This window comes from Heliconius melpomene, chromosome 10 (genome assembly GCF_056956725.1).
Source record: "Heliconius melpomene rosina isolate 202511_hmr_F chromosome 10, ASM5695672v1, whole genome shotgun sequence".
In the NCBI taxonomy this organism is placed as follows: Eukaryota; Metazoa; Arthropoda; class Insecta; order Lepidoptera; family Nymphalidae; genus Heliconius; species Heliconius melpomene.
In genome coordinates, this window is record NC_140398.1 from 18320388 (window position 1) to 18332778 (window position 12391).

The 12391-nt window shown below is 38.4% G+C and overlaps 1 protein-coding gene across 9 annotated transcripts in view; it reads left to right on the plus strand.

Annotated features, from left to right (window-relative positions):
* LOC146536055 (neurotrimin-like) overlaps positions 1-8360 on the plus strand; it is a 336131-nt gene extending 327771 nt beyond the window's left edge. For 5 of the 9 annotated variants that reach the window (XM_085191669.1, XM_085191667.1, XM_085191675.1 and 2 more), the window contains 3 exons: positions 4463-4605; positions 5431-5602; positions 6306-8360. In XM_085191669.1, coding sequence (XP_085047795.1) covers positions 4463-4605; positions 5431-5602; positions 6306-6430 — 440 coding nt within the window. In that variant the 3' untranslated portion in view covers positions 6431-8360. The remainder of the gene's footprint in view (positions 1-4462; positions 4606-5430; positions 5603-6305) is intronic. The other 4 variants (XM_085191674.1, XM_085191676.1, XM_085191671.1 and 1 more) reach the window with 3 other exon arrangements.
* The last annotated feature ends 4031 nt before the right edge of the window (positions 8361-12391 follow it).

Genomic DNA, 12391 nt, shown 5'->3' on the forward strand with positions numbered 1-12391 from the left:
CGGTTTTAAAAATATGATAGATGATACATCGCACGCGTTTTTACTTCGATTCATGTTGGAACTTCGGAACGATGGATCTCGGAGCTCGTCTGATTTATTGGCGATGTTCGGATGTTTTCCGGGTCGCGTCTCATCTCCATGCGACGTTCCTTTCCTGACTCCTCGCTGCGGACCGCCGTCCTCACCATGTATTCATTGTCGATTAGATATTTCAACATACAAGTAAAAATTAGTTTTTAACAAAAAACATAAATTTCCTTAACATAAAGTAAAACGTACGTTGATTTATTAAACAAAATAATTAAAGAATTTACAATTTTGAAGTCAGTGTCAAACTAATGCCACAACAACCTAACTACAATATCTAATTACTAAGCCTGTTTGTTTTATTTTAATTTAATTTGCCATTTTCATCTTTTCATCAAATTAATAAATGAATTGAGCGATGTCCAGATTTTATGTCATGCATAGCGGAGACAAACTGCACAGTACACTGTACACCATACACTAGGAACTACTCAAACATCTGGTTTACGATTGAATCTGACGCGGTCGTCGCCGTAGGGGGTACGCGGTGCACACAGCACAGGCACAGGCACAAGCGGGCACAGACGGGCACAGGGCACGGGGCACGATACCATAGGGAGTGCTAATTGGGCGAGCTACAGTACGTTCGCTTAGCTAGCTAGTAGAGCTGACCTGTTTCCATTACTTTTGACCCAACAGCCCGTGCTTATAAGACGTCCCGTTCAGGTATTGGAGTCTGTAGGTACTAATTACCTGAGTAATAACCACACTATTGATATGCTATACTTACTTACATCTTTAGATCGATTTATACCATTTTTCTAAAATGGACGTCTCTGTAATACGATTACAGATAATCTACTGTGAAACTGAACTTACAAAGACATACAAATAGGTACCTAGTCTGAAAAAAATTAAAACAATGACAAAAATTGCATCATCAAACATATGTGTGTATTATTTATATATAATTTGTTATAATAACTAATAAGGCGGTCGTGGCGCAGCAGCACGAGGGTGTGACTGTCACGCGACGGTTTTTTATATATAAATAATACAATTTATGTATTTCAAGTTCATACCAACAAAAATACCATCTGTCTGTATATGTCTATTATATTGTATGTAACTGAAAACATTAGTCATTGAAGAAATTCTTGTTTAGAGAACATCCAGCCTAAAAAAAATTATTAAATGTATCGGGGAGTTCCCCACGCAAGCGTCAGAACAACTTTTTTCGAACAAAACTTGCATATTTTTTTATAAGTGTCGTCGTCACATTGAGTTCTAGATGAAATGGCATAATGTTTGTACTCGACGCAGAAGAAGATTAGAATTACGGGAATATTTTCTGACATAACACCTCACATAAAACAAAGCAATTACCTATTCGTTATGCACAATAAGAAGTCGTTCAGCACGCGGAGATCGGAGAGCTCTCCTCGAAGAATCACAATAAACAATTTATAGTGTCTTTTATTCTTTCAATGTAACAATGTAGCATCTGACGCCAAAGTTCCCTTACGAGGGACAAGAAGCGTTTAATGCAACAAAGAAGCAAGCGATTAAACCAAGTTGTCGCGGGCACAGCTAAGTGCCGATCTGAGATGCTCTTGCAGTACTGCTACTGCTTCGAACTATTGTCCTACATTTTAGTTTTGATTTTAGAAAAGTATATAATGTTTACAGACTGTCTATTAGAGAGGCTTAGCGTTGGCCCTGTTAAACATAACATGTTCCCGACCTGCTCTCACCTACCCTACGCGGGCATTTGTGAATGACGAGCTCTGGTGACGGGACAAAGCGCGGCGTCGAGTTACGCTACTCAACACGCAATGTCTTCAGTCTTAATTGGAACGGGATATCTTAACTCTAGGTTTCCAGCTTCCCTCTGCCTCCCCTGCTATATGCGTGAAGCTAAAAAATTATTTCCCATATTCAATTCAAAATTCAGACGACGATATTAAACTTTACAGTATATAATATTTTCTAATATACTTAGTGTTAAACAAATTGAAAAAAGTAATATAAAAGCAATTTTATTCCTATTTACATTTATTAAGTTCGTTTATTAAGTAACGATTCGACAAGGAAGAGGAAAAAACAGAAAAACAGTTAGAGAAGTCGGAGTCGGTATTTATGCGCTTTAATTCTTTAATTGTAAAAAAAATTCTAACCAGTAAAGCTTATTACACTGTTCAAGAATATTTAGAGGACAAACATGTATGGAATTAATGTCTATTGAATGTAATGCAGGATAGCTGCCAACTAATGTAATAGATTGTACCATTGATTTTGAAAAGAGCAACTGTTGAGTGTCTTGTCGGCTCTTCTCAGCAGAACTGCCTTTTTGTAGCTTTTTGGGTATACGTATGTGATTCGATTCAAAAGTGCTTATATCAGTTTATTTGAATAAATAATATTTTGAATTGAATTAATTAGTTTGTAACGTGCGTGTAAATGACCGCCGCCGGTGGCTGCCTTACCTTCCCAACCGGTGGTAACCTGTCCTGTAGAACACTACTGACATTTTTACGTAACATGACGATTTAAAGTAGGGTAACGAGTTGAACTCGGGTGTGATTTTAGCAATATTTGTCTTAGAAAGGGTAATATTATTATTCCTTAGGGGCTATGAGATCAAATACATTATTAGCTCAATAAAAACGTACTTGATAACGAGCACTACCAATTTTTTATTTTTTTATTCGTTTTAAATATTTTTCTTTGCCTTAAGTATGAATAACACAAAAATTGAGCACCGTAACTCAAAACTGGGCTATTACCAAAGTGAAGAAATTAAAACAATTCAATACCCCGAGTGGGAATCGAACTTACAACCGTCACCTATTTAAATCATACATGTAATGGTTCATACGACTGAGCTGGCTGTGCAACGAAGGCGTGCACTCGTAATGTCTATAGACGTCGGCGGTATTTAACCAACTGGTAATGAAGCACTAAGTAATAACGAGTTGTCAAATTCAACTCTCGAGTCAAAGTGTGTGTCACCTTATCTAAGTATAGTCAATGTGTCCTCGCTTACTTGTTGTTTGGCGTCGCTTTTCTTGCAACATATAAATAATATTAAAATTTGTAATCGTAACGCATAAGCCACATATTGATTCCACTTTCAAAGTTTACAATGAAACGAAGGTCTGGCCAAATGTAATATGCTATTGTCCCATGTAAGTGAATTTTGTATTCTTATGAGAAGTAATTATTTGAAACCAGTATTAAACATTATTTATATGCAAAAAAATACTAATAATATTAAGGTAAAGTTAAGTTTCTTAAACAGAATGTCTCTAAATTAATGAATAGCATATAATTCCATAGGTCTTAAATGAGCGATTGTGATGAAGTAAACCGTTGGGGAGTCTGGGTGTGATCCAGACTGCCTACAATAAATCCTAAATGTCGTCCCTATGGTTTGCTGTAGTCTTAAACGTTGCCATGAGTAAACATAGAAAATAAGATGACCGCACTGTGGGTAACGTAACCGCCAGACTGCACTCACTACTTTGGCGTTTCGCGTAAAGGTATCAGACTGAAATTTATACCAAATATTTAGGTGTATGGTCCCTTGAAGTACGAAAAAAAATTAAACTTCTAATCAATCAAAAGATACGAGCATTTATGTATTGATTTTGATGTATTTTATATGAAATTCGTCGCGAAATCAAAACCTTACTTATGAACTTAGGCGCGGAATGAGAACTTGCAATACAAATAAAGGTTACTTTACCTACTGTTCATTTTCCTGCCTTCTCTGATGCATACGATAAGTACAGAACTGCAATAAACATATATGCACCTTTATTTGAAGTATTTAAATTTTTAGTTAACAAGCGTTGAAGCTTTAATGATATACTCGAGAACACGCGCAACCCAGCATCTGGATATGCAGCAGATAACAGTGCTTTATGGCGGATATCTTTTAAATTCATCTATAAAAAGTAACGGCCTCCGCCAGCCCGAGTCCGGACGCGCATGTTACAAACAATACCATATATTCAGAGTGTACACTAATAATCAAAAATTCACTTATGGTACAAGCGTAAGCGTAAGAATCTTATATGATATATCGATTACAATTTTACATAAAATGCAGCAAAATCGATACATGAATTGCTCGTATCTTTTAATTGCATTGAATTAGTAGTTTGATTTTTTTCGGGACCACAGACAGACCTAAATATTTGATATAAATTTCAGCTTGACTTGAATGGTTTTGGCAGACGGACAGACAACAAAGTGATCCTATAAAGGTTTCGTTTTTACCTTTTGAGGTAGGGAACCCTAAAAAACAATAGGCAGTTCACCTACCAAACAAAACTTTAAAAAATAGAAAGGAAAGAATGGCGTTTCTTTTTTTTCACGTCGCTCAACTCTGAGAGCGTATAATATTATTGTATAATTTTGTGTATTACAGTCCCCACGGCACGTATTCTGGGCGGGCCCGACCTGCACGTCGACATCGGCTCCACCATCAACCTGACCTGCCTCATACAGTTCAGCCCCGAGCCGCCCGCGTACATCTTCTGGTACCACGAGGACGAGGTGAGCGGACGCAAAGTAATTATTCACTTTTACTTATTGCTTTACTTTAGTTAAGCATCAACTAACAGGGGGTGCAACCATTTATTTCAAAGATTGGGTGGTACCTACATGGGGAACGTAGTTTCTGCTCCATAGGGTATACAGCGAGAATAGGCTTGCGTTCGATTTACCTCGTATTATCATATAACGCAAATAAATTCATAAAAATCATAAATTATATAAAATATGGTAATATGTTTGTAATATTATATGAATGTAGTAGTTACAGGATTTAATGAGCGAAATAAACTTAGTAATAATATGCAAAGTTTTAATATGTAGGAAGGAACATTCTGGTATCGCATTACGTGTTATATAAACGTTGACTGAGGTCGTTAGAGCTGGAGGAGCTGGAGACGCCTGCCGCGTGTACCACCCACCTATACCTAGTTGTCACTGGGCGCGCGCGGCGACCTTATGGCCTCCATTAAAATTAGCACAATTCCGTCCGTTGAATTTGAAAAGTTATTTTATACGTCCCCGAAACTTGTTGAGTTTAATTGAACTTGTAACTGTCAAGAAACAGTAAATACTGTTTTTTATTTAATATGAAAGTTTGTTTCCCGAATTAGGCCGAAGTAGTCGACTCGGTGAAGTCTCGCTGTAACTTCACTTTGTAGCATAGTCCCGATGTGGACTCGTAAATAAAATGTTACTTTGTGCTTTTAATATAAAACAACGTCAAATTTATATCTACACTCTCTGATAAGTCAAGCACCGTTGTGTTTTACATCACTATGCGAGCCTGCCTGAACTGTGGCTGTGGTCGTATGTCAATGTGCGTGGTGGTGTGTCGTGAAGCAGGTGATATCGTACGACTCGTCGCGCGGCGGCGTGTCCGTGGTGACGGAGAAGGGCGCCGCCACCACCTCGTACCTGCTGGTGCAGGACGCCGCGCCCGCCGACTCCGGCCGCTACTCCTGCGCGCCCTCCAACGCCGAGCTCGCCACCGTGCGCGTGCACGTCTTGAACGGTATGTACAGCGGCAGGCAGCTTGTGCCACTCAGCACGCAATGCCTCCAGAATTCGGCAAAAGTGGGGAACGGAGTGTCTTAACACTAGGTTCAGTCTGTCTACCCTGCTGTGTGCAGGATACAGCGTGAAGCTGATTTTTAATTTTTATATATCAATGCCGGAAAGCGATCTTGTCGTATTTCAAAAAGCCTTCTTTTGAGATACGACAAAACCGCTTTCCAGCATCGTTATATGCATATGTATTTTAAGACTGAATAAAAAAGGAAGAAAAAGCAATATTTGAACCTTTTAATTTTTACAATATCCTTGTCTAAATTTTCGATAAGTAATACTTTAAAATATATGTACATATATATAACTTCGCAATTAAGCCGGCGCGCGCGTTCTCTGTGGGGTGTCGAGTAATCTGCGTCGCCTGCAACTTCATACACCCCTCACAGACTTGATGAGAAGCAGAGGACTGGGAAGGGTAGATGCTGGGCTGTCTTTGCTTACTTCCCTAGTGCTGTCGTGCCGCAGAGGCACACGACAGTTGTGGCGCTCGGGGCAATAAATTATTTTCATTTGTTCGCTCTTGTGACAAGACAAAATGCGGCGTTGAGTTCCACCACTCAGTGTACTCACTCACTCGTGTCTTACTGTAGGTGTACTAGGACGCAGGATACAAATGAAAACTAAGTTTATTGTAATATGTGTGGCAGGCGAGCGGCCGGCGGCGATGCAGACGGGGTCGGCGGGGCTCTCGGACAGCTGGCGCTGCGTGCTGGCGCTGCTGGCGGCCGCCGAGCTGCACGCGCGCCTGCTGCGGGCGCTGCTGGCCAGCTGATGCCTCCGCCGCCTCACGCCATAGACTAATTAACTAAAACATAAAGTATTTAAACACGTTACATATTTTATGTAAGATTTATATGAGTGAACTAGTACGGTCACAGTGAAGCCGGGCTCGCTCTACCCTCTACACACACCTCTTGCCCTCTCCGCTCGGTCGCTCACATATCGGTCACATACATCTCATGAAGGAGAGCTGGCCTCGGGCTCACTGCGAGCGTCTCTCGCTGTAAATATGGATGGTACCTCTTGTAAGGGGCGACTGTGTTTGGTCGCACACTGTCTCGTGGTCACTAATTAAACAGTTTATTCCTTTATTGATCCGTTTTAGTCGTTTTAGTTCCCATACGGCCATCTTTTAAGTTATAAAAGCATCTCTCTTCGTACAAGACACATTCACAAACCCACTAAATGCTGAATTGCAAGTAGTTTCATTCCAACATCTTTTGTATATTATAGAATGTAACTAAAATTAAGCAGTTAAGATATTTGTGTAGATATAATTATGAAATTATTTCTGTATCCACAAGACTAACGGAATTCTATGTAATAGAGGTGTTGAACGGTCTGTCACCCAGCCAGGGCTCCCAAGTGTCGCACAATAACGCGACGTCCCTCGCATATTGCTCAGAGAAGGAGAGTTTATCCGGATCGAACTTACAAAGAGTGGAGACACTGACGCCGCCCGCCTGGTCGCGGGGTGTGACGGGCTCTAATCCTCATGTGATCAATGAAAATAAACTTAAATATTGTACAGATATCAGCATGAAGGTCACCACTACCGAAATGAAACTAAGTTTAATGCTTCAATATTTTAAACATTTTTAAAGTGTTATTCCACACTTAGATTAGATAAATAGCGGTGCGCGGTCACGCGTAGGAACTATAAGGTACTCTCTGGTCAATAGTAGAAGGTCTCGAATCGTCCTTAGCACCAAATTTTTGTTAATCGTAGTCGGTTTAATCGTTTATTTATTATCTATAGTAACTAAATTTATATATGTTTTATACAAGACTATAAATAATTTTAGCTATAAGTAAAAAGCATTATTCTGAAGGGATCGGAGAGGGGCTATTGATACATATAACCGAGTTAAGTAAGAACTTTACAAATAAAAGAGGTCCTGTGAGGGTGTGAGGACTTCTATTTGATGTCTAGGTACTTGCTGCTGTGTAGGTACTGACTGGACTGGACTGGACTGTAAGCTAGGCTCCACTCCGTACGGCTCGTCGATCCCACTGCACTACGAAGCGAAATTCGTATGAATTCATAATATATCATATCCGTGAAAGTGAGCTATCTCAAAATATTAAAGTTTTTTGGTGATTTTCCATAAGTGACCCCAGGGGGAGATGGGGGGGGGGTAATATTATTAGCTCTTGTAAGTAAATATTTTCTATAAGAAAAGTCTTGTAAATGTTATTGCAGATGACTGTTCCCATATATATTATGTACAATGAGCAGACAGGTGCTCCCTGACGTGTCTGTGCTCGTTCTTTAATCATAATATATATGTAATACTTAATGGTTACGATATTAGACAATGTTAGCCGCGTTACAACCGCGGACGAGGGTACGAACTACTCGCGCGGACGAAATCGATTGTTATATTATAATTTATGAAATATTCTAAAAGTCTTTAAAGATATGTTATAAGCAATAACACGTTTATATTAATGTACGAGCATGATGAATAGGTTAAAATAAACAAAGTGACATTTTGTATAGCGTAATATTGTACATATATTGATAGAGAAGTTTTACAATAATTGAGTTAAGTAGATGAGACCACGTGCGCACGCGCACACATGCACACGCGCACACATGCGTGTGTGTGTGTGTGTGCTGGCGCTGTATGTGAAACATAACACTTTATGTATACATGAATCGGATAAGTTTGTTTTCAAATAAAAATATTTAATATTTATCCTTAGTTTTATTAATGATCCCCATAAGTACTTACTTATTCAAATGTCTCTGAAATGAAATAATAACTGCAACATCGGGTTTATTTTAGACGCTAAGGTACCTACTGATACTCCTTTATAATATTTACTATTTGCCTAAAGCGAGGGAGTGCCTCGCTTCAGATCTACAGTATTATTTAAAGTCATGTAATAATTAACTTTGATTGTAGTTGACAAGAGAGTCCGAATCAGACTAGGATTATTTAACTGACAAAACAAACTTTTAATGAATATAAAATCTAACAGTATATAATAAGCAGACATTTTTTAACAAAGCACATTTCCTCCGCCAGCGTGCTCGTGCTGCATGAGAAGACGCGAAGCGACTATAGACGTGGGAGAGGGGGGGGGGGAAGAATGGCGCCGCCATTATTCATTGTGTAATTAAGTACAACAGTTGGCAAACAATGAGTGCACGGATGAGGGCTAACAATAATTGTGGCAAAGAATTGAAGATCCATGTAATGCATTATTAACTGGCGTGTAGCTGAGACGACCCCCGCGGCCCCCGGACCCCTGCGGCCTCCTGCTGACGTGACCGGACTCGCGGACAACGCTTAACACTGTTTTAAGTGCTTTCCCTACTTTATAACGTACTAGCGGATGCGCGCAGCTTCACCTGCTTATTTGCACCCTTTGGGGTGAATTCTAATAATCCATGAAACAGGTGTTCAATTAAATATTTTTAAGAGTCTGAATTTAAAATTTTATAAAAGTCGGTGCCGATTTTAAAAAAATCCATACAAACTTTCAACCCCTATTTCATCCCTTTAGGGTTAAAATTTTTTGAAATCCCTTCTTAGTGGATGTCTAGATTACGAAAGTAAACATCTGTCCAAATTTCACGTTTCTACGCACAGCAGTTAAGGCTGTGCGTGCGTCTTACCTCAGTCAGTGGGAACGTGCCCCTCAACACGCAACACCTCGAAAAATTGTCTCGAATTTTTCAAATTTCGCATTTTTTCGCCAGGTTCCCTCTACCTAACCCTGCTGATGCTGATTTTAAATTTGTTATTATTACACCAAAAAAAATAAGCTAATTATTCTTAAAAATATTTTTATATATCTTTTTAAAAGTTTTTATTTCCATTAAATACAAAATAAAATAAGCTTCACGGTGTACCCCGCACACAGCAGGGTAAGCAGAGGGAACCTAGTGTTAAGACACTCTGTTCCCCATAATACAAACACAAAAGAAAACGAAAAACAAAACAAAAACATCTAAGAATGTGTCCTTCAAATTAATACGTCATTCAAAGTTAAGAAATCCGTACTAATATTTAATATTATCTACTATATTAGACACATCCGCGCGTGTTTGTAACTTCCCTGGAGAGGCGTTGTCCTTTGCGAGAGATGAACTGTTTTCTATATGAGTACCTATTAATGCACGCATTGCCAATACTACCAATACATAACATTCCGTCCTCCGCCTAATAGGAAACAAATCAGAATACATAAATATTTAAAATATAAATATTTCATCAAGTATTTTTGATGTTCACCCTAATATTTTTATTACGCTATTAATTAAAAAAAAAGAGATTTTACTTTATTATTAATCGTTATAATCTTTATTAACTACTAGTATGATATTTAAATATGTATACACATGTGGTGCATACCATCTTTATTCACACCTCAGCCGTAGGTTCAGATGAAAGGAATTACGCCCACATAATATGTTATATCTATTGGAATTGTCTGATACAAAAACGAGTGAATTCTATTTAACACGCAATGTCTCAAAAATTTGATTTCCTTCTACAAACAAGAATTATAATTTTTAACAAAACAAAACCGATTTCGACCGGATCCCATAATCAGAACCTAAACAAACTCTGATCAAACTACCCTTGAAGTGTAAGCTTTCCAATAAAAAAAAAATCACCGAAATCGGTTGGCGTGATATGTTGAGTTATTAGTCCATTTGTCGCGCACATACTTAATGATAATCTATGACTCATGTCATTTTCTGATGAATAACATTGTCAGAAAGGGACCAAATTAAAATGATACAGACCAATCACAAGAAAAGCACTAACATTCAAATAAAAATCATCAAAATCGGTGCACCAGTGCAGTCAAAGGTTCTGAGGTAACAAACATATAAAAACCGTCGAATTGATAAGAAGTCGGTTAAAGAGTAACAGACACGTCTATTATTACACTCAAGTGTCGATGCTATTGTGAGAACTCTTCATACATTACATAGAATAGAAGAGAATAATGGATGTCAAGATATTTGGGTAACGCGATCAGTGTTCCCCATCAGGGGTAACCTCATGTCACTTAATTTGCGCCCATCATTATTAAGTATTTACCACAATTAGCCACCCTCGGTACGCACCCCTTTATGAACCCCTTGAACCGCACGTTACGTGTTCTTTATCTTATTAATGTACCTACCAATAAGGAAGATTGAGCATCAGAAGACTGTAGGTGCCTCTCAGGGGGTCAGGGGGTCAGGGGGTCAATACACAGATATATTTATGTACGTATATGTTACATGTATGCAATCTATAAGTCCATATAAATATATCGATGCGCTTTTATTTGTCTAATTACCAGATATCGTTAAATATACTAATTATAATAGTAAATTAACTGTTCTGTTGGTTCTAGTTTAGTCTCTGGAGTCCACCACCAACTCGCATGGAATAAGAAGAAAGTTGCCTTCCTTAGGCTGCTATAAAATAAACACTTGAAAGAAGAATAAAGACTTGGCAATCGTACTACATAATGTAATTTAATATAATAAACATATATTACTTGCCATGTGATACACATATTTTCATGCGATTGCTAAGTCTTTATTCTTCTTTCAAATATTTATTTAAAACATAATCTCTTCTCTATATATAGAGAAAAAGGAATAGGAAAAGGATGGAAATGTCAAACTACGAGACAGGAATGAATATTTTTTTGTATGATGATAGCCTAGGGTTTAGAGGTACATCTTTTTTATTAAGTTTCATCCTGGTTTTTATTATGGTTTCCTTAAAAAACATTAAAGTCCAAAAGAAATTTTTGTCATTTCTGCTATTAAATATCCCGAATGAAACATACTTTGTGACAACAACAAAATTGTTGCTCTCACAAAGTGCGTACGTAAATATGTACTTGTTAAAAAGATTAAAATTTTTCCTTATGCTTATTTCTTTTACATAGACAAATAAAATAATTTGAATTTTCACATAATCTGACTCGCAATATACTCTGGAGGATCAAGCCATCTACAACGAAAATGTTTTAAACAAGCAAGAGCACTCATTAGGCGGAATGGCGAGCTGCTGGCGTGAGAGCGGGACGCTTGCAGCGCTTAGACTAGAGTAATCCGGCGGTCACGGCACGCACCGCTGCCTCCAAGCCGCCTCCACGCCTCGACGGAGTAGCCTGTAGCCCACAGGAGCTCAATGATGGCTCTACTTCTGGAGTGTGAAGAATGAATGTTTAGAAACATATCTAAATTTGACCGCAGCGGAACACCAACTCGCTTCTCTTGTTTGTCGTCCAAGCGCAAATACAAAAAGTCCGTTACTGACTGTCTGACGACCAAAGCACAGAATAAACTACCTCACTACACTAAGAAACTTGACATTTGGCTTGTAGGTGGGGAGAGAGTATTAAAAAAGCATTTCTATAAATTCTGACAACAATAGCCAGTGACACCCCAAAAACAACAATCAACCACGTGACCACACGGGAACCCTAACAGTATTATAACATACGAGTAGTGTTTACGAAGCGGCATATATCAATAATAAAGTCAAGCCACTCAAAACGCAACGAGCCGGTGCGTGGGGAGCAGAGTGTAGTGAGCACTCCGATATTGCTTAAATAACGTGATCTCCTGTAATTTTTTCTGCATAATTGTATTAGTAAAGCCTATGAATGTGTCAATATGTACGACAGTTGGAGTTCCGTATAAGTAAATAAAAATAAAATAAATAAAAAGTAGGTGTAGGTTTCCTGTTCCTACCCAGCTGTA